The 21,662-nt window shown below is 40.9% G+C and overlaps 3 protein-coding genes across 4 annotated transcripts in view; 2 read left to right on the top strand and 1 right to left on the bottom strand.

Annotated features, from left to right (window-relative positions):
* Positions 1–1,430, top strand: part of LOC105527879 (T-lymphoma invasion and metastasis-inducing protein 2-like) — a 564,729-nt gene extending 563,299 nt beyond the window's left edge. Inside the window, 1 exon segment of the mRNA XM_011964376.1 lies at positions 717–1,430. Within this exon segment, the coding sequence (XP_011819766.1) occupies positions 717–1,354 (638 nt within the window). The 3' untranslated portion in view covers positions 1,355–1,430.
* Positions 1,431–1,867: 437 nt separating this feature from the next.
* The window catches only part of TFB1M (transcription factor B1, mitochondrial), a 69,754-nt gene continuing 49,959 nt past the window's right edge, over positions 1,868–21,662 (bottom strand). For both annotated transcript variants that reach the window (XM_011964379.1, XM_011964378.1), the window contains 2 exons: positions 4,473–4,600; positions 1,868–2,288 (listed from right to left, as the gene is read on the bottom strand). In XM_011964379.1, the coding sequence (XP_011819769.1) occupies positions 2,045–2,288; positions 4,473–4,600 (372 nt within the window). In that variant the 3' untranslated portion in view covers positions 1,868–2,044. The remainder of the gene's footprint in view (positions 2,289–4,472; positions 4,601–21,662) is intronic.
* CLDN20 (claudin 20) lies at positions 8,185–19,501 on the top strand. The gene is made up of 2 exons (XM_011964377.1): positions 8,185–8,460; positions 18,579–19,501. The coding sequence occupies exon 2, from the start codon at positions 18,677–18,679 to the stop codon at positions 19,334–19,336; it is 660 nt and encodes a 219-aa protein (XP_011819767.1). The 5' UTR covers positions 8,185–8,460; positions 18,579–18,676; the 3' UTR covers positions 19,337–19,501.

The following is a 21,662-nucleotide window of genomic DNA, read 5'->3' as shown; positions in this document are numbered from 1 at the left end:
CCCAGGAGGCGGAGCTTGCAGTGAGCTGAGATCCGGCCACTGCACTCCAGCCTGGGCGACAGAGTGAGACTCCGTCTCAAAAAAAAAAAAAAAATTAACTGGGCATGGTCGTGTGCACCTATAGTCCCAGCTACTCAGGAGGCTGAGGTGGGAGGATCACTTGAGCCCAGGAGGTGGAGGTTGCAGTGAGTGGAGATCATACCACTGCACTCCAGCCTGGGTGGCAGAGCAAGACACTGTCTTTAAAAAAAAAGGGGGGAGGGGGAGGAGTATTTTCTACTTTTAATTGAGCAGCGAGGGAAATCCACAAAGTGAGAAGATGCATGGTGTGATCTCGATGATCAAATTACAAAGCACCTTAGTGAAAGAAAGGAGCCTAGATTTATTAGCAATTAACTTTTCAATGTACTCATTGGCAAAATAGGAAATCTTAGCCCATATAGTAGTTTCTAGTGTCTAGTTCTATCTAAATAATTGAGCTCTGATAATCTAAAAATGCTGAATTGCCCAACTTACAACTGTAAACCGAAGTCAAAAATTTCCATGTTTTCAGTAGCTACATTTTTGCCTAAATACCAGGATAGTTGCTACCTGAAGTCATATCATAAAATAAAATCTTAATTAAGATGTTAAATCTTACACAGGCTTTGAGGCAAACATTACACATTGTGTAACCTGTTTCTGTATCACAGCGAAATGTGTTTTTCTCACTGCAGCTTCATCCAGGTCTTTAAAAGTCCTGAAGAATTCCTCCAGCAACGAGTGGACTGGTGAGACTGGCAAGGGAACCTTGCTGGACTCAGACGAGGGCAGCTTGAGCAGCGGCACCCAGAGCAGCGGCTGCCCCACGGCCGAGGGCAGGCAGGACTCCAAGACTGCTTCTCCCGGGAAATACCCACACCCTGGCTTGGCAGATTTTGCCGACAATCTCATCAAAGAGAGTGACATCCTGAGCGATGAAGATGATGACCACCATCAAACTCTGAAGCGGGGCAGCCCTACTAAAGACATCGAAATTCAGTTCCAGAGACTGAGGATTTCTGAGGACCCAGATGTTCACCCCGAGGCTGAGCAGCAGCCTGGCCCGGAGGCGGGCGAGGGCCGGAAAGGAGGAGAGCAGCCCAAACTGGTCCGGGGGCACTTCTGCCCCATCAAACGAAAAGCCAACAGCACCAAGAGGGACAGAGGAACTTTGCTCAAGGCACAGCTCCGTCACCAGTCCCTTGACAGTCAATCTGAAAATGCCACCATCGATCTAAATTCTGTTCTAGAGCGAGAATTCAGTGTCCAGAGTTTAACATCTGTTGTCAATGAGGAGTGTTTTTATGAAACAGAGAGCCATGGAAAATCATAGTACGATTCAATCCAGATATGGGTTAAATTCTTCATTTTACTTTTAAACTGGTGGTAAAGTGGAAATTGCAAAAAAACTATTCATTCCTGGGTTTTGTGCAGTATACATTTTCCCACGAAATGGTTGTAAAGATTTAAGTTATTTTAATTTATTGTGGATCAGAAACCTAGAAGAAACTGGTCAGAATCTGTAAATTACTTAGTTTATATCCACTTTGAGCAGGTATCAAATGATTTAGAATCCTTAAAATTGCCTTCTAATTATTTTAAGTTATGTGGAAAAAGTAAGGCTGGGGAAGTTGTGATTAATAGTTTTCAAAGGGTCATTTTTTAAAATCCTCTGGGCATTTTCTTTCAGCTGTCAGTTTTTGCTTTATTTAAAGCATATTTAAGTTATTTTAATGTGGTTTAGGGGCAAAATGTGCAGATACTTCATTTTTGTAAGATTGTAATAGATGCTGTTTATACTAAACCTGTTATATCTATACAGTATATATTAAAAGAAAGCTTGTACTGTATCTTATTTGATGATATTTATTTTCTCTGCCAAGCTGTATAGTAAAAGGAAAGTAAGTCACATCTGGTCATTGGCATTTTTATTGTCATTCTGTAAAGACAAAAGAGTACCCATATAAGAAGCTCCACGTAGTGCAAATCGACATCTGGTAGGCTGCTCGCCCCCAGGCAGCAGCTAGAGTCTGTAACTCTTCGCGTCATCCTGTTTTTCTTTCTTTTTGGTTTTTCTTTGCCTGAGTTCTTCTCTGAAATTATATGCAAAGAGTTGTGGGTCTTCATCACACATTCTTCTGTATACCTCACAGAGGCTTTTAAAGTGTGAGATGGAGAGCTGGCGAGGCCGAAGAGTAGGGTCTATGTCTGCCAACTCTAACAGCCTGCCCGTGTTTTCCAAGCGCTGCGCTTCAGGGAATAACATTCTGAAGGGAAGAGAGAAATATCAGAATTTTACTTAAATTCCACCAATCATGACACCTTTTAACCCTCATTTGAAAACAACACAGTTGCTGACTACTGCCAGCTGGAGGGAGTGGCAGGAGCCTCCTGGATTATATAGCACCAGGTAACAGGCACGGCCCACGACTGAGGCAGCTCTAACCTGATGCGCGAGGCAAGCCCACAATGGGAAAGCATTCTCCAAAGCTCAATCAGTACATGCACTTTTTAAGGTAAGTTTAACATCTGCTCAGCTGCGTTCTTGTAGAACTATAAGCTTGATTTGCCTCATGTTTCGATGTGAAAGTTGTATTATTTCTTGTGTGACAAATCCCCAGTTTTGATTCTCTAGAATTTGAATTTATCAGCCTTTATAGAACTCTTCATGCTAAAAGAGTTACTTTTTTTTGCTAAAAGTTTGAAAATAGCTGATAGGAAAATATAAATAATTATCCCTCTTTTTATTTTTCAAGCATCTTTAAAACTGATTTGAAGTAGAGAATATATTTTAAATTTCACCTATCTGAATTGAACCATTGTTTTAAAATAAATAGCAGAACTGCTTGAAACGCTGTGGAGTTAGGCCTGGATTGCATTTTTCTTCAAGTCTCAGGGTTCTTACAGAGCTCATCCCAAAGGGCTTGGAAGGTGTCATGGTCGGGGAGATTGCATGTTGCTTATAGGCTGATGGTCCTTTCAACAAGGAATTGCTTGTCCCCCACAGTTTCAGGGTGACAGACCTTTGAGTTCAGTTTCATGGCAAAGAGGACCTGATGACGGTTTCTAACATGTGAAGAACACCAACAGGTCAAAGAACTTTGCCCTGTTACCCCAGATGGCACAGTATCTAGTCCATGTCTGTCCTGAGGATGGTGTATCTGAAATGAATAGGACCCTTCACTTAGCTGGGGGGTTGCCTTGGAAACGCTAGTGCCAGCTCTAGGCTCAGACCAATTCCAGGATTTCCAAAAGCACATAAAAGGACATAGGTTTGTGTTCCCCCTCCCCATGAATCAGGGCTATCAGGTACAGCTGTGTGGGTCCTGCTGTGCATGAGGGGTAAGTGTGAGCCGAAATCCAGCTTCTGTTCCCTCACCAGCAGCGCACGGTAGCTGAGGGCTGCAGCCACAGGGCTGTCTTTGTTCTAATTAGCACCAAAATGGCTGGCCAGTGGCATCTCTGTCACCAGCTCTGCACCTCAAGTCTCTGCTAGAGAAGGAGGAACTAGCTGGTAAGGTGGGAATCCTGGCTTAATTAGAGGCCACAAGTGGCAGGCTGACGCTCTAACTTCTGCCATCTGGTATCCTCGGCAATGGGCTTTGTGGGCTGCAGCGCTCTTAGGAGCTGATGCCCAGCCGGCCCCTAAAATAATCTGCTGTCATTTCATGTGCTGAAGGGACACTTCAGACCCTGTGAAGGAGAGAATTACAATGAAGCCATGTGAGAAGGTTTTAGAAACTGAGAAATATGTGCCTCTCCGGCTGAGCCCCTTTCAACAGCTGAATATGGATAGATGATCAGAGACGGAAATCTTTGACAAACATACACTTTCCTGCCTTCTTAAGCAGACCATCACTGGGCCTGACTAAACAGCTTCTTGGCTCTTTCTGGATCTGCAACATAGCTGTGGTCCTTCAGAGCCCATCAAGGTGGGCGGCCTCTAGACCACCGCGCCCTGTTGGCTTTTCCCAGTGGTTCCTGTGAGCCTCTTGGGAGCAGCCACTTTCTGTGAGATGGAAATGTGCTTTTGTGAGGACTTCGCGATGATTTTGGCTGCTCAGAAGTCACATTTGCTTCCTAGTTCTCAAGTATGTCCTTAAAGAAGAGACAGGGCAACTCGGAAGAAAGCAAGCACTTAAAAAACCCATTATTATCTGTCTCGAGTCCTCACTGGGGAACCACGAGCTCCCCGGTACATAGCCACTGTGAGCTGTGCAGTCCCCAATTCCAGGCTGTGTGTATGGTAAAGCCACCCTGTGACGGCCACCTGAGGTCTAGCAAGTCTTTGCTCTCTCCTCAGTGACAGTGAAGTCTTGTCCGTCACAGGACTGAACTCAGTGTAATACTCAGAGCTTTAACAATAGAGCAAACAAGGTTCTTACTCTTAAAAAGTGCCTAAGGATTTTATAAAGAAGACTACGACTGAAGAGAAGAAAAGGCATTCTTACCCGAGCCCTCGATGGCAGTATTTCCTTCGGAACTGAAATACATTCTGAACCACTTTTTCCACCAGCTTGAACGGCTGCTCTATCTTGGGCTGTATCAAGGGAGTGAAGTGCACCACGCCCACGTCCACCTTCATTGTAAGCAAACATATTATCATTCTGTGGCATGATATGTGGCATAGTGTGATCAATCAACTCATCCTTATTAAACAGGAGGATGGGCTGTCAACAGCCTGTTTTCATAAACCGACTCTTCCATGTACTTCAGTGTCATCTCTAGGCATGGAAGATGGTACATTCTGGATTTGCAAATGACATGGAGAAATCAGCTGGCTGCACCTGTTCTCTAATGACATCCACCAGACCTGTGCTTGATGGTCACTTAATTTTAAAACACAGTTTCACAATGGCTTAAAAATCAATCCAAATCATTCAAGTCAGTCAGCAGATAACAGGTGGCATTAGAATATTTTAGTTTTTGAATGAGTAAAAAAATAGGCTGCAGCAGCAGTTTCAAGACACGGAGAGAGGGCAGACAGGCCCCCAGGGACCACTCAGTGCTAAACTTCTCAGACAGACACCACTTATTTTCGGTAGACACTGATTAATCAGCTGTAGTCTGAAAAGCCACAGAACTTTCTAGTAGCAACTTTAAATGCCCCGAAAGGCACAGGCAGGACTGAAATTGAAAATGGAAACCATAAAAAAAAGTCACTGTTTGATAGTGTTTAAACTACTGCCAGCTGTGGAGCTTCTTTAATTGTCAGAAGATACAACTTTTCAGGCATAACTGATAAGAGATTTACACCCTGATTTGTTCCAAAAATGGACTCATGGTAATTCACAAGGACACATTCAAATACCAAAGGAAAAACATTTAAAGACAGAGGGAAATGGAGTCAAAACAGTAACGACACACACAAAAATGCTGACGGAGACCACGGTCTAGGAAATGGGAAGTCTCGTCATAATTGACAAAAGCCTCAGTGTCCAGGAATTGTTAAACTTGTTAATGAGGATCTCATACAGACTCAACAAAAGGCAAAGAGAGTAGGGCAATTTAGGAGGTGTGGGCTGCACCACTGCTTTTCCAAAGGAACTCTATTGTGGAAATCCCACAGGGGTTGTCATTTTCTCTTAAGAGGACTTGCTTCTAAAGATCCTTGTGGCCACATAATTCCTTAAAAAGATGAAGATCGGAGAGTGGCTTTTCTGGTTGTGTTTATTTTAGGGTAGAAGGAAAACAACTGAATATGATGTGAGACTTTACGGACAAGAAAGTGAAAATAAGCTGTGCTGAGCCTCATGCATCCTGATGTGCTGTGGGAGGAGCCTGTGGTGCCTTAGCTGTGTTATCTGGGACCCGGACCCCCGAGACCTTGCACCTACCTATTGAAACAATCAATGACCCTGTCCCCGAAGGTTTCAGGTCAGCTACAGCTGCTCCTACTGGATGGAATGGGAAATAGAAGGCTTTGGTGGTAAGGGGCGGTGTGGGCTGACGCAGGCTGAGAACGTGCCAAGCAGCCTTTCCACACCCCAAATGCCCACCCACAACATCCATCAGCCTTCTGGTGAAGTCCACCAGGCTGTTCTTGTGAAGATTCTATGGTGGAACAGTCGTTATGAGCAGTGACTTCACTAAGATGCCAAATGCTCTTAATACATTTTAGTAAGTGTGTTGAACTGTGTGCTATATGTTGTTTCATCTGTTTCCTCAAGTTTAATAACAACTACCTCTTCCTACAGGACTTCCCTTAGACCTTAACAAAACACACCATGGAACAGTGTCTGTCTAGCTTGGAGAGGTCTGTGGTCATCAGGGAAAGAGGGACTGAAGAAGATGAAGGGCTGTGGAGTGGACGCAGGGTTTAGGTGGGGTGGGGGTACAGCTATAGGGAGAGAAGAAAGGTGGTTTCAGCTCAGGGCAGTTCTGGGGAAGGAAAAAGAAGACCAAGACCTGATCTATGAATGGCGGAGTGCAAGCCGCAGTTCCATTGACTTCAGATGTTAGGTTCCTTCTCACAAACCCTGCACTATCCTGCCTACCTTGCCTCCTCCCGATTTGTACAGAGAAGTGGCCCCAACTGTCAGGCATGTGTCTGACCACTCTCTGCACCTCACTAGCCTTCTCTCACTGGACTGTCCATTCCCCTTTCATCCCTGGAGCTCCCTGGTGCCCTCATCCCTGCCTCCCATCATCCAGGACTCATCTCCTGTAACCCTTCAACTCCAGTTCTCCCAGTGACACAGAGCCCAATTCTAGCAATTCTTACTAGCAGCCTGCTAGTCTCCAGAAAAAATACTCTTAGCAAAATCTGAGATAAAATCTAATCCCTGCCTAGGCCTAAAGCCATGAAGTATTATCAAAACTCTACATAAGGCTTAAAAATTATTAAGACCAAAAGCACAAATACAGAGAGATGAACTCTCCTTCCAGTACAGAAACTGCCACTTTCAGCTTCTTTATATTTTTAATTTTGGCATCATCTTTGTTTGCCTGATTTCATTCCTTTGAGATATAGTTGATATTTGTAAATACAGGAAATGTCTAACTTTCACTTGGGTTTTAAAATCCTGAACAAATATAGCAGTACTCCATGTAAACTATAGCAGTCGACTTCTAAAGTTTGAATACAATTCCAGTACCCTGCTAAGCTGGCTTACATCACGTCCCAGCTACAACAGCACTCCCCTCAGAAATGCAGTTACTATTTAGTGGGAGAGTCTGTAAAACTCAGTGTCAACAAAGCTCTTCCAGTTATGTCTCCTGCTTCTGGGACGGCGAGGACCTCTCCTGTACCACCCCTTCCTCTCCCTTTCCCCCAAAGGCACCTTTCAGAATTACTCTGAATGATGGAGCCCATTTTTTCTAGAACTATAGGAAAACTGCTTGGTAACTATGGTAACGAATACAAAAATGCTTTTTACTTATAATTGAATGCTTATTTAAAATTACAACTATTATTTTTTCTTCCTTGAGTTTTAAGTCTGTTAATGGGTTTGATTACAAAAAAGAAATCAGTACAAAGGCATTAGAAGTACTTAAAATATTCTAGTTCAATGCTGCCAGCCCTTTTCCAAACTCAGTCTATCAGTATACCAAAATGACCTACTAAAATTTCAAATGAAAGGATTTAAAATGAATTTAAATATTTGCCTTTCTAACCCTATACGTCAACACTGTAACAAACTAAGACTGTTTCTCAGTGTTAGCAGCTTTAGCCATAACAGGCCCGAAGCTGATGTCCTAGTTTCCAGGCCAGGGTGTCTAGGACGTGACAGGTTATCAGCTCAGAGCAGCACTTGGAACTCACAAGGGACCTGGGCTAAGGAGATATTAAACCTTAAATCTTAGATATTAGATATTACAACTGAGAACTGTAATCAACATGATATACAGATGACACTGAAGAATGTACAACTCAGTTCCTGATGATTATCATATGCCCAAAAGCTAAGTCACGACCACATGCACAGACGCAGAAACAATACTGGTCACTGTCTACCAAAGGGTCTTCATTCAACACGCTCATGGTGTTCAAGACCATTAGAGGACGAGATAGGGGAGAGGAAAAATGATGAGGAAGTTACTACGTAATCAGCCAAGACACAGCCATAACTTAAGACAACAGAAGGGCTAGTGAAAAAAAGGAAAAAAAGACCACAGGGAATAATCAATAAGACTTTAAAGAACAACATATAAGAAGGATTCAAAGTTCAAAGTGGGATGATCACGAGCAGACCTGGGTAGTTGGGAACAGGAAGCGTATGGCATCTTGCAGGCTATAGGCACCACAAGATGGAACACAGGAGGACAGGGGCTTGGGAGAGTCACTTCAGTGTTGGGTAAAACAACAGAGCAAGATGAGTGCCTCTGGATGCTTGGTTTCCCCACCCTCCAGGGTCTGCCTGCTCTTCAAGTACCTCCCCCAAGCTAATGACAGTCCACTTTAGGACATTGCAGGTCTCGAGGTTACAAGTTTCCCAGGTAAGAAGAATCCCAGGTAGAGGCAGCAAGTCACTGATGCCTATGATATGATAATTATGCATGTCATAGAAAAAGAAAATACTGACAAATGTGAATGTAGATCAAATTTCCCAGAATTGGTTTACTCTACCTGTGATCCACGTCCCAAAGCCAATTTAAGGAAAGAATTTCCACTGTAAAACCTTAAAGCTGACAGCATTCTAAGTATTTCAAACCAACTGGTTCAATAAAGATAACTACACAGTCAGTACCTATCCTAAAGTTTACAATTTGCGTTATTGTAACAATATTTATTTCTGCAGAAGTTCTGTCCTCACCCTTTTTTCTTCCTACAGATCTTTGTTTTTTTCTCCTTCTTCTTGAGATCATAAAAAAAGAATAGATTTTAAGCAGTCCCACAGTGTTTCCTCTCAGAGCAGATGTGGTAGGAAGAACTGAGGCCAAGAGAGTGACAAGGAATGCAGATAACAATGAGAAATAAGACTAAGAAATGTGGTGAGGGGGATGAAGAGTTTTTTTACTGTGTAAATTATGTAAATGGACATATGTATGTATGTAAATTATACCTATTAGTAATAACAACAACAAGATGAGTCAGTGTCTCTTGGTTCTAAGAGATTAAACAATTTCAGGGAGATGCACGTGTATCCTCAAGAAAGCACAAAATGGAATAAGAATTGACAATTGTTGTATAAAGATTTTCTGTTATATTTAATCTGGAGTTCCCAGATGATCAGAGGGAAAAGACCTTCCTAAAACCAGGCCTTTTCCACAAGCCATGACCTTGGTGTCTGTGAAGCAGCAGCATCTGGAGGTGCCCTGTGTTTCTGTCCCGGGCTGTGCTCCCGCTTGGTTTGTGGATGTGGCAGGAGTTGCCTGAGGCAGCTTCGAGGCTGCCCAGCCCGGCCATGGGTGTGGCAGCACATTGGCAACTGCCAGGGTCTGGACCCTAGTGCTGCAGGTCCTGAGCAACTCCAGTCCCTCAGAGCGAAGCCAGGACCTCAGAGAGGCTTGCAATCTAAACAAACTCAGACGGTACTTGGTAAAGCTATTAATATTATTAAAAGACTGAGAAATAAAACATGCATACAAATATAGTAATTCATAACAAACCATAATTGTCAAACGGACTAGACATCACACTGAAGATGCTTGGTCAGTACATTCGTATATTCATAGCTGATACTGTTAATTTTCTAAGGCTGGGCCAGGAGAAAAACATTATTTTAGGATTAGGTCAAATCACTTTAAATCTGTGGGGCTGGAACAGGTAACTATTTTATCTTACTCTGAACTGTCATTATTTTCAAGGTTGAATGGAAAGCAAACAAGAAAAAACATTTGTATTAGTCAGGGTTCTCTAGAGGGACGGAACTAATGGAATTACATATAAAGAAGACTTTATTAAGTATTAACTCACTCGATCACAAGGTCCCACAATAGGCCATCTGTAGGCTGAGAAGCAAGGAGAACCAGTCCGAGTTCCAAAACTGAAGAACTTGGAGTCCGATGTTTGAGGGCAGGAAGCGTCCAGCACAGGAGAAAGATGTGGGCTGGAGGACTAAGCCAGTCTCTCTTTTCACATTCTTCTGCCCACTTATATTCTAGCTGAACCGGCAGCTGATTAGATGGTGCCCACCCAGACTGAGGGTGGGTCTGCCTTCCCCAGCCCACTGACTCAAATGTGGATCTCCTTTGGCAGCATCCTCACAGACACAGCTAAGATCAATACTTTGTATCCTTCAATCCAGTCAAGTTGACACTCAGTATTAACCATCACAACGTTGTTTTTTAAATTCAGAACCCCAATTTCTCATTAGAATTAAGTGGACAGCATTTGAAAAACACAAGGATGGGGCTCCATCCCAGAAAAATAAGAGCCACTGGGTTGGGCCTGAGCTTCTCGGGGCTTTTCCAAAGCCCTTGTGTGGGCAGAAGTGAGAATCACAAATTTGGGGAACAATCCCAGTTGCTTGGGAAAGTATCACACAGTCAACTCAAATCCTGGAGGCCAGAAGTGCAGCTAGAGCCCTGTGATACCCCCAAAGCCAGCCTGAGTCCCTGCTGGGTACAGCTCACCAGGGAGGATGAAAAGCCAGACACAAACTTCCCCAGTCTCGCTCACAGTTAAGAATGACCAAATGAGCCAGTTCTGGAAACTGAGACATTAAAGCAAAGTCTGGGGTGGGGGTAGGAGAGGGGAAGAGAACTCTAGAATACTTTGCTGCCTTTTTTTTCTTTTCTTTTTTTTTTTTCTTAGAGACAGAGTCTCACTCTATTGTCCAGGCTGGAGCACAGTGGCGTGATCTTGGCTCACTGCAACCTCCACCTCCTCCCGAGTAGCCGGGACTACAGGCGGGTGGCACTACGCCCGGCCAATTTTTGTATTTTTAGTAGAGATGGGGTTCACCATGTTGGCCAGGCTGGTCTCAAACTTCTGGCCTCAAGTGATCCACCTGCCTTGGCCTCCCAGTGTTGGGATTATGAGCGTGAGCCGCCACGCCTGGCCGTAGAATACGGTGCTTCTTGATGAAAGGGTCAGCTGAGGCAGCCATCTCATAGCTGTTGAAGTAAAAATAAAATATAGAGACAAATCTCCAAATTCAATGTTTTATTTGGGAAGCAAGAATTGTAATTCAGGGCCTACACACAGACCAGGTGGTCTTTGGAGTGTCCAAAGAACAAAGGGAAGGTTGGGAGTTATTAGAGAAATGTTATGTGTTGTTTTGAAAGAAAGCTTATTGGCACTAGAGAAGCTTTTGGGTGTGGGCAAGCTCTGATTGGTGTGATGACAGCAGGTAAAACCAGTCTTAGAGTCACAGTAGGTGGTCCCAGCAGCTACGGTAAAACTGGTCTTGGTGTTACAGCAGGCTGTTTCAGCAGCTAGGCTTATAGAAAGTGTAAATTTTGGAGCAGGTGCTATGGTGCTATGTGCCCTGAGTGCTTTTTTCTCCTGGCCCCTTGACTCTGATTTAGTTGGGTAAGACAAGAATGACCTAATTTGTATCATCAACTTTCACACAGTCAAGAAAAGTTCAGTTTGAAGGAACAGAAAAACAGAATGAACTGGAATCCTAAAGAAGAGTTTCAAACTGCAGAACTAACCTTGAACAGTATTGACTTCCAAACAATGAGTCCTTATAGTTTAGTCTACTGTTAGATTTTTCTGTAATTTGTCCACTGAAACCAATACAAGCCTAAAGCCCCTTCTACAAATTTGTTTTCAAAATGTAGACAGGAAATTTTGGGTTCTTTTTACAGACTGAAGATGCCCTTGACTACATTTTATATATATATATATATTTAATTATATTTGCAGAATTTATGAACACCCTTTATCTTGAATTCATTTCCTATGCAATCTTTCTACTCATCTAGTTAGTTCTATTTAATCGCTCCCATTACCACAGCCTCCCAGAGTCCGTCCGTCTCCAGTTTTGATCTCTTTAAATCCTCCACACCATAGCCAAGTGCTCTGTAAACCACAAATTCCACCACGAAAAAACACTGATGGTTCCCACTGCCTCTACTGGTGGCCTTCAAACTCTTTCTTGAAGAAAATGTCAGTCACCAAAGTGTTTCCCCTCAACCCCGATCCCCAGGTCTTTGATTAGGGTAGAGGTCTCTCTCACAAGCCTGTTACTGGGATCCAGTGATGAGACGATGGAGTGCAATGCTTTATAAACTGTTAAGCTCTACAGGAAGGTGTGGTATTGTTATTTCCAAAATACTCAGTTAAATTACTGATTCTTTCAGAAAGACAATAAAAGCCTGCCTGAACATCCAGATTAACATCACTAAGCAACAGCACACACTAAGAGAAGCTAAAGTCACTTCTGCTTAAAGATAAATGAAAACATTCTAAAGAAGAAAGATGGACTGCGATCACTCAACCCACAGCGGACTTTGCAGGAACTGAGAAGTAAACGCTAATATGTAAAGCTACAGAGATTTCTGGGTTAATTTGTTTCCATAGCTTATAAACTACCATAGAGAGGTGGGACTTGCAAATACATTCTTTTCTAATTAGAGGTGGGGCAGTGCTATGCAGTATGTCAAGGTTTCAAAAATCGCTGTATTGGGCCTCAACCCCATTCCTGCAATTTACTCATTTTACAGCCTTAGTCAAAAGTTACTTCTCTGCAGCTTAGTTTTCTTTTCTTTTCTTTTTTTTTTTTTTTTGAGACAGAGTCTCGCTCTATCGCCCAGGTTGGAGTGCTATGACATGATTTCGCTCACTGCAACTTCCATCTGCTGGGTTCAAGCAATTCTCTTGCTTCGGCCTCCTGAATAGCTGGGACTACTGGCGTGTGCCACCATGCCCGGCTAATTTTTGTATTTTTAGTAGAGACAAGGTTTCACCATGTTGGCCAGGCTGTTCTTGAATTCCTGACCTCAGGTGATCCGCCTGCCTCAGCCTCCCAAAGTATTGGGATTACAGGCATGAGCCACCGCGCCTGGCCAGTTTTCTTATCTATAAAATTCCTCTTATCTCATAGGTTTGTTTTGAGAATTAAGTATTATAGCACATTAAGCAGTACCTGGCATATGGAAAACAGGTTATAAATGGTAGATATTATTATTAGCAAGATGACAAACTAGAGTTCCAAAATTACTTAAAATTCTAGTCTTGTTTAGAAATAAAATATTTTTAAACATTCAAGTGCAATTTATAGTTTAACATTATATACTTAAAGTCAGTTTCTGAATTCATTCATTGAGCAAATATTTACTGTATCCCTACTATGTACCAGGCACTGCTCCCGGCGCAGGGGAATCAGCGATGAACAAAACAGAGAGAGGTCCTTGCCCTGTAGGGCTGACCTTCTACCTCAGAGGTCTTGTGCTACAGTGGAAGCAGAAGAGGGGCTCGGAGGTAGAAGGTTCTTGTTCTAGTCTGAAGTCAGAAACAAAACAACTTGTTGACTGAAGGGATGTTGGTATGGAATCAGGGATGACTTTTAAGATCTCCGGCTGGCCAAATGGAAAGAAGGATTTGCCACTAATGAACACGGGAAAACCGTGGGGAGAACAGTTTGGGGATGGTCAGGAGTTCAGTTTTGTGCCACGACAGGTCGGAGCTATCCATCAGTGACACCAAGTCAGCAGACAGAAACACAACTTGGGAGTTCAGGGGAGAGGGCCGGGCAAGAGATTTAAGCTGAGGGGTCATAAGACTCATCTAGGAGAGTCTCTGGACTTAAAAGATTAATATTCCTTTAATGTCCACATCAGAAGTAGATAAGAATGTTGATAAAGATTACATTTCTATTTACACTTCTACTTTCCTAGCTCCTTTTTTATAAAAGAAATTCTGCCTTCATTAAAGGTCTATAGCTAATGAAAGTTGCTTCCATTTCAGTTTTTCCTTCTAAAGCAGGCAATTAATATTTTATAGGATTATTGTTTGCATCAAGGCAAAAAAATAATCAAAATGTTTTGAGAATAGAAATGTACATTAAAGCATGCTTAACCCATTTATCCTTCAGCGAGCTTCCTTATGCTAGAGGTTGGAGTGGGGAGCAGCTGGGTCCCTCCACTTGCCGTCAGTCAGCCTCACAAAGCTTATGTCTGCACTAACAACCATGGTGACTAGCAAAACAAGCCGGGATGCTGGAGGGCCCTGGTGAGGTTTCTTCTGATGCAGCACTAATGACACTGCTGTGACTACTAGTGTCTGCAATTCAACTCAACTTCTTCCAGTATTTATTTATGCACTGAATTGTTTGTATTTCCCATGAAATGAAATAAAAGAACAAAGCCAGTACACATAAAGCTTATAACGACTTAGAGAGGTAAGACTTAACATGTAAGCAACACTATGGCTAAAAAGCAAACCCACAGATGTTAGATTTAGAAAAGAGGAAAACAGTATCTTGCTAAATGTCAAACTTTGGATTAAAACAAACAAAAACAAAAAATCCAGATAACTGAAACACGTGTTTGTTTATTTACTACTTTTAAACAAATGATTAAAGTCTAACATGGTGATTAACAGTTGTTAAATTTAAAAATCCAATAATCAATTTATCTTCTTTCTGTATAATGGCTATGAATTTATAGCTTGTAGAATAAGACTTACTGAGGAAGAAAAAAATGAGAACCCAAAAGGATGGCAGTGAAATCCATCTGTACCATTATTCATGGGCTACGACCTCAGTATCTGCTCACCGTCTTATCTGCTGTGTCTCATCACATCACTTTGGGTAATTTATTCATAACATTTCCTGAATCTCTATAGTTATACTCCACAGATCTTTCTAAGTGGAAGGAATAACAAGAAAACTCAGGGCACCACACACACACAAATACCTGTAGGGTCAGTGATCAGATTCTCGTCAAAAGTTGTTGCTGGGTTTTCTTTTTTCTTTTATTGAAAACAAATACATATTTTAAAAAACTTTCTTCTGAATGATTATTTTTGAAAGTTAACAATTTTGTGAATTCAGGTTCCAGACAAGTCAAGAATACCAGGGAAAAAAGGGAGTCTCAACTCTCATTTGTAAAGCATGACATAGTTAAAAATATTTCAGGCCACATTCTTGAACAGAGGACATAAAATAATACATTATATCTTTCAACATAGAGAAAATTTCAAAAATAAATTATAACTATGTGACTAAAACATAGTATTAAAAGAAAAGAAGGCCTTTTTGTGAGTACCCAAATAATTCCTCCTCTGTACAGTGACACAAAAGCATTTTTAGCTTTCAGGTTTCAACAAATCCTGCTGTAACAACAACTTCCTCCCTTCCCCGCCTCTCCTTTCTTAATTCTCCCACATCTCAAAAAATGAGATGGAGAACCTGGTATTTATCTTCTAACACCATCAGCAGTTTTTACTTCTCAGATTTCTACGTTGTCCTTTATTTGCTTTTTTCAAGTTAACTTATTGGAGCTTTATAAACATATCCAGAATTTCTGAAATAAGCCTCACGTATATGGTTTTTCTTCACCATAACTAACTGAGGTTAATTTGAAGACAACTGACCGAAGGAGTTAAGACAGTGAAAGCTACTGACGAAAGGTATGGTAAATAAAACATGTCTTAAGGCTTAGAGATCTAAGACTAGGTATTTCAGTATTATTTAGTTTGAATTATAAGTTGTAAATCTGCTTTTAAATATTATTTTTGATATAAATAAATCTTGTCTGGAAAGCTGACTACATTTTAGTGAAATCTACAACAGACTTTCTATTGGCAAATAGTTCAAAAACTGAACGTGCTTGGTTCTGTTCTGTGTGCACTGTGTTTTGGGACCATGAGAGAGTTTTCACTGTAGATCATGTAAGTTTTTACATGCGACCCCTTCCCCTCTGTTTCTGCTTGCCTTCACAGTATTTCTCTACCACTACCACAGCCGCTGGAACAAAGTGTGTCTTCATTCTCTATGAGATAGAAATTTTGAGAGAACAGGCCGCAAATGGTATTATGCTTGTGGCTGGAGGGTAAATTGCAACATAGCCAAAATGCCAGTATATTTGTATGAGCAGAAAGTGACCTTCATTTGGAGAACAAATTCTTTCTACCTAAGTTCTCTATGAAGAAAAAAAGCATTTGAATCTAATATTCAACAGTAAGTAAGCACTATGCTAATTAAATGCAATGTCATATTGTTTACACTGATTTTGGCTGTCTGTAATTGATCACTGCCAGTACTTGTTAATTATGATGAACAAACTGTCTTCACATCTGAAATATACTGAAAGTTATAAAATGTACTGGTTAATGGGAAGAAAAGGATTATAATTGGTAAGCTGAACATAGATTGACAACATACAAAGGTTATTCATTCAAAGTAGAAAGAAAGAGAGAGGGAGAGAGAACAGTGAGCAAGCAGATGCTGTTAGAAAATGTTACAGCAACCCCACACTTGAAGAATCCCTAAGGTGAAAATGGTCCGGAGGCAGTAATTTAGCAAGCTGGCTAGAGTCCGAAATGCTAAAACCTAAACTTGAAAACAGCTATTATAAAACTGTAAACATGTGCTTGATTTTTTTCTAGAAACTTTAACTTTGTTCTATTTTGGACTAAGTTTGGAAAACAGAAAAGAAACTAACTGAATGATACCAGGCGAATCCTAAGCACACTGATGTTTACAGATAAGTCTGACTCTTAAGAACTTAAAATCCCAGGGAAATTCTTTTCTAAAATGGTAAGATTTACATTTTCAGATTATGAACAAAAACAGAACAGCACAATCCAGATAGTCTAGGATCTAACGTCTTAGAGAATCAATGTTTGTAGCTATGCAAAGTTTGTACTTTAAATTTAAATAGGCAATGGATTAGTACTATTTCAAATATTTAACCAAAGCCAGGCATCAATCTCCTTGCTGAGTCATCTGAAGCTGAGCCATTTGCCCTATTAACTTCCTCTACAGTCCTTTTTTTCCCTGGTGGGGAGGGGAGTGGGTGAAATAGACAGTTAACGGTGCTTTTTGCCTCCAGATGTAGTGTTTTCCCTGGTTCCCACGGGAAACACATGGGGGGGAGATTTTAGCAGGAAGTGTTGCGGTAAATGGGGGAAACGATGCGGGATGATCCCGTGAGTAGGAGGGGTGGAGAGAGATCTGAACACTGCAGGTTGGCTGCTGAAGACTGTACAGCATGGGGTGATATCCTAGCTGAACATCCTGATCTGAAAAACGAGGATGCTTGAGATTGTCTGTCTGAGGTTTCTTTCAGCTCTAAGATTCTATGAAAATAAATCAGCCCAAGGAAGGATGAGAAAAAGGGAAAAGATCCAAATAATTTTAAACATCAAATGTCACAATACACAAGAAATACAAATACTAATAATGATGTCAATTTTAAACTACTGAGAACTTTCTGTGGCTTAAATATTGTTCAAAGCCCTTAAAATGTATTAACTTATTTAACCCTATGAAAGAAGTATTCCAATCCTTCCCATTTTCCAGAAGAGAATACTGAGGCACAGAGAGGTATAAAGCTAAGAACTGGCCCAGGTGTTTTTGACTCAAGAGCCTGTATTGCCTTTTGTGAAATACCTATGAATCACGATACAGCCACTTCATCATATCACTCAAAATTAATTCAGAACAACAACGAAAGTCAGTACTGCAGTATTTCAGAAACCATTACATTTTTCTCAAAGAAGGCAGTAAGCAGTGCCAAATGGGCTAGATGGGGGAACAGGAATAGAAAGATGGAATCGGAAGTCTTTTTGTTTCTTAAAACACAGCCAAGCCACAAAGTAGGTGTAGTTTTTTCCTTGCTCTTAAAAATAAACAAAGAAAATAAAGGGTTAAATTATTTTGGGTATCCTTTCACATACAACTAACGGTGTGGTTATTTCTGGTATGTATTTTTGAGATCTGCCATCACTACTTCTGAATTGTTTAGAATAGCCGGCTTCATTTTGGCCAGGAAATGATTCTAGTCCCAGTTAGAAAGGACCTCACGTTCTTATATACAAAAAACAGTGGCTTAATTGTTTTGAGTACCAGGTTCCTGAAGTAAAACAAGTACTAACCTCAGTCAGGATTTTGCAAACAGTATTAGCTAGAACTTAGGGATAACCATGCCAGAGACTTAGACTTCTTTCTGCTGCTTTCCTTCCTCCTCAAATGGTTCGCATGGGCTATGTGCCTGGCTCTGTGGGTGTGTCATAAAGATCTGTTTATGAAAGCCATTTCTTAAATACTTTTCTAAAATGTATTTATAAACCATCTTTAAAAGGTGGCCTTAATTTATTTTCTTATTACCTACCATTTTCATTAAAAATAAAATCATTTGAAAAACCTATAATGCTATTAAAATTCTTTATCAGATACTATAGCTGGAATTTCAAATGTCTAAATCTCCTAACAAGGTACATGTCCACTTTACAGTTTCAGCATATGTTGAGTTTTAAAAAGAATTAAGTGGGCAACTGCTTTCTTTATGCCCTGTGTCAACACCACCCATGCATATCACTCAGACCAGTCTTCAAGGCCCAGTGGGAGCTTTTCTCCTCCGGCCTACAGCATCCTCATCTGCTTGGGGGCTGGAGAAGGGGGGTACTCAGGTGTGTTCTTGGCTCCTACTCTAAAGGGAAGCCTTTCGTTTACTTACACTTTCTTTCCCTCAATCCTGGTTTTGTCTTCTTTCCTTAGGCTTTGTTATTTGGTTCTCCACTGCACAGAAATAGATACGACAGCCAGCATCGTTAAGCATCAGGATTTTCTAAGAGGACAGACTAAACAGTAACATCATGGCCTCAGCAGGACTCCAGCTCCTTGCTTTCATCCTGGCCTTATCTGGGGTCTCTGGAGTGCTCACAGCCACCCTGCTGCCCAACTGGAAGGTGAATGTGGATGTGGGCTCCAACATCATAACAGCCATTGTGCAGCTGCACGGGCTCTGGATGGACTGTACGTGGTACAGCACCGGGATGTTCAGCTGTGCCCTGAAACGCTCCATTCTGTCCCTCCCCATCCACGTGCAGGCTGCGAGAGCCACCATGGTCCTGGCGTGTGTTCTGTCTGCTTTGGGGATCTGCACTTCCACAGTAGGAATGAAATGTACTCGCTTAGGAGGGGACAGAGAAACCAAGAGCCATGCTTCCTTTGCTGGAGGAGTCTGTTTCATGTCTGCAGGAATCTCTAGTTTAATCCCGACAGTGTGGTACACAAAGGAGATCATCGCAAACTTTCTGGATCTGACAGTTCCAGAAAGCAACAAACACGAACCTGGAGGAGCTATCTATATCGGATTCATTTCAGCAATGCTGTTGTTTATCTCTGGCATGATTTTCTGCACCTCTTGTATAAAAAGGAATCCAGAAGCTTGGCTCGACCCACCCACGCAGCAGCCTATCTCTAACACACAGCTCGAGAACAATTCCACACACAATCTGAAGGATTACGTGTAAATAACTGAGTGATACATATGAAATGGAATTTTTGGGTGCCAAATGGGACTTTTAGATTTTAAAAAATCAGAATTATGCTTAACTTTCCCTACAAAGAAAGTAGAATGTAAAATACTTTAGCAACTACAAGGTAGTTTAAAATGCCAATAAAACTATCATATACAATTATATCTGTCTGAAGAGTTCTTTATTTTTTCCATTATTGTTTCCATGTTTTACTTAAAGATTTGTAATTGAAAGAGGTTCTGATCACATTCATAAGGCAATTAATTGATAGCTCTTTTTCTTTTTTAAGATAATTTGCTGATACAGGTTTCGAATTGGATTTTATAAAAGAACTAAACTGCCAAGTATAAAAAGTACCTTGCCCTGGTGTGAACCAAGAGTATTCTCCACTTTGCTATCTGGTTGGCGACAACACAGCAACTTGCTTCTGTTTTAAAGCTACAGTGTGTGAAAGTACATTAGGAATACAAGAGCTGCCTATTCCATTCAGATGCTGCCAAAACCATCCATCCCAAGTCTCCACCTCCTGTGACCAGCCCGTTTCTTTTTCATTTTAGAAAACCATCTACATATATTTATAAGAGCTGGCCATATTACATGCAAACCAAGATTAGGCAGAACTGAAGAAGCTGGTAAATGCTACCACAGTAAAGCAAAGCCAAACCAAACTAAAATCTCTAGGGCTCTTAAAGCATTAAGTACAAGCTAAGTGATACCAACAAAAGTGTGTTTCAAAATGTTCAAGAACTCCCTTCTTCTGCTTCTAGCAAGAGTACTCTCCATAGATTAAGTTCATTTATCCTATAACATTCTGGATTTACTATCATCCCACTTCCCCTCTCATTTATTAGTATTTGGATTATAAAACTTACTTTTAAGTTGTCACTTTTTCTCTCAAATTTCATTCATGCTAACAAAAATGTTTTCTTATAAATGAGCTGTTTCAATTAATGAATGTCAAGATATATTTTAAATAAAGAATGCTTTTAAAATATAAATTATGATATGTGATTCAAATATTTTAGCAAGAAAATAAAAACTGAGTTTTCAGTAGGTGCGAAGGAAACACTGTACACCACTGTTTCTAACAATTTATTTGTTAATTGAAGCTTAGTCATTGTCAATGATTCAATGGTAAAGGGGAAAAAAGACTATTTCTTTGTACATGAATAACTTAGGAAGTGGGAAGAATATCTTTTATGCAAGTAAATAACTTTCATTTGTGCAAACAGAAGTAGACTAACATATCTTATGCCTATTTTACTGGGTGGACATTCTCTTCTGCAACAATGTCAGTAGCTATTAATGAAATCGCTAAAATGAAAACGTATTATCACATATGGGAATTAGGAAGGGAATCATTTTGCAGAAGGTTAAATGATTGTTTAAAGTATGTACTCCTTTTGAGTGGTCAAAATGTTATTTTATACACAAGTGTCATATTAAAAAGAATTCTGACACAAAGAAGGTTTTCATGTAAATTAATGTGATAGAACTGCTTTGACCCCATTAGTAGTTCTCTCACTTTGCTTAATGTGGTTGGGTTTATATAGTCTATGTAGCCTTTAGTCCTACAGTAAAAGTTCTCTTTGTATCTGCTGTATCATTCTATGTATACTTCAAAAAATAATTTTTATTTAGCTCTGGGATATTTTCTTCCTAAGTAGAAACAGGAATGTTTCCAACTCTCAGAAAATCAGCCATTTTATATGAAATAATGGCCCAATGTATTGTTTGGAGGTGGCAATCATGCCATAAATGATGTGGAGTCTCTCCATTCCTACAGGAATTCCTATCCTGCTGCGTTCATTTCTCCACCTGCACTCCTCCCAGCCTCACTCTCTTGCTACCAAAGCTCCTGCTCACCCTTCAGGATTCACAGGGGACCTCTCCTGTAAACTCAATCCTGACAGCCTAGAAGTTCAAACCCGCATCTGTGTTCTCAGAAAATGTTCTTTTTAACAAATTATGAATTTAATAAATGCTCTCATTTAATCCTCACAATAGCTCACATGAGTACACCAAGACTTAAGTAATGCGCACTGTGTAAAAATGCTCTATTTAAGAAATTATGAAATTATGAGTTTACATGATTGTATCTCCAACTAGACTGGGAGGTGAGGTGTCCTTTTTACCTCTGCATTCTCAGTGACATGTCATGGCAAGTGCTTCCTAACACATGCCAGTCCTGGTCTAAATCCTTTGTCTACTGGTTTAAACCTAACGACTCTACCAGGCAGGAACTATTCTCATGATCTTACAGGACACTGAGGGAGACAGAGATGACGTAAGTTCCCTAACTTGCCCAAGGTCACATAAC

Source organism: Mandrillus leucophaeus, unplaced genomic scaffold, assembly GCF_000951045.1.
Source record: "Mandrillus leucophaeus isolate KB7577 unplaced genomic scaffold, Mleu.le_1.0 Scaffold698, whole genome shotgun sequence".
Lineage (NCBI taxonomy): Eukaryota > Metazoa > Chordata > Mammalia > Primates > Cercopithecidae > Mandrillus > Mandrillus leucophaeus.
The sequence above is the reverse complement of the archived record's forward strand: the minus strand, read 5'-3'. Positions and strand labels throughout refer to the sequence as shown.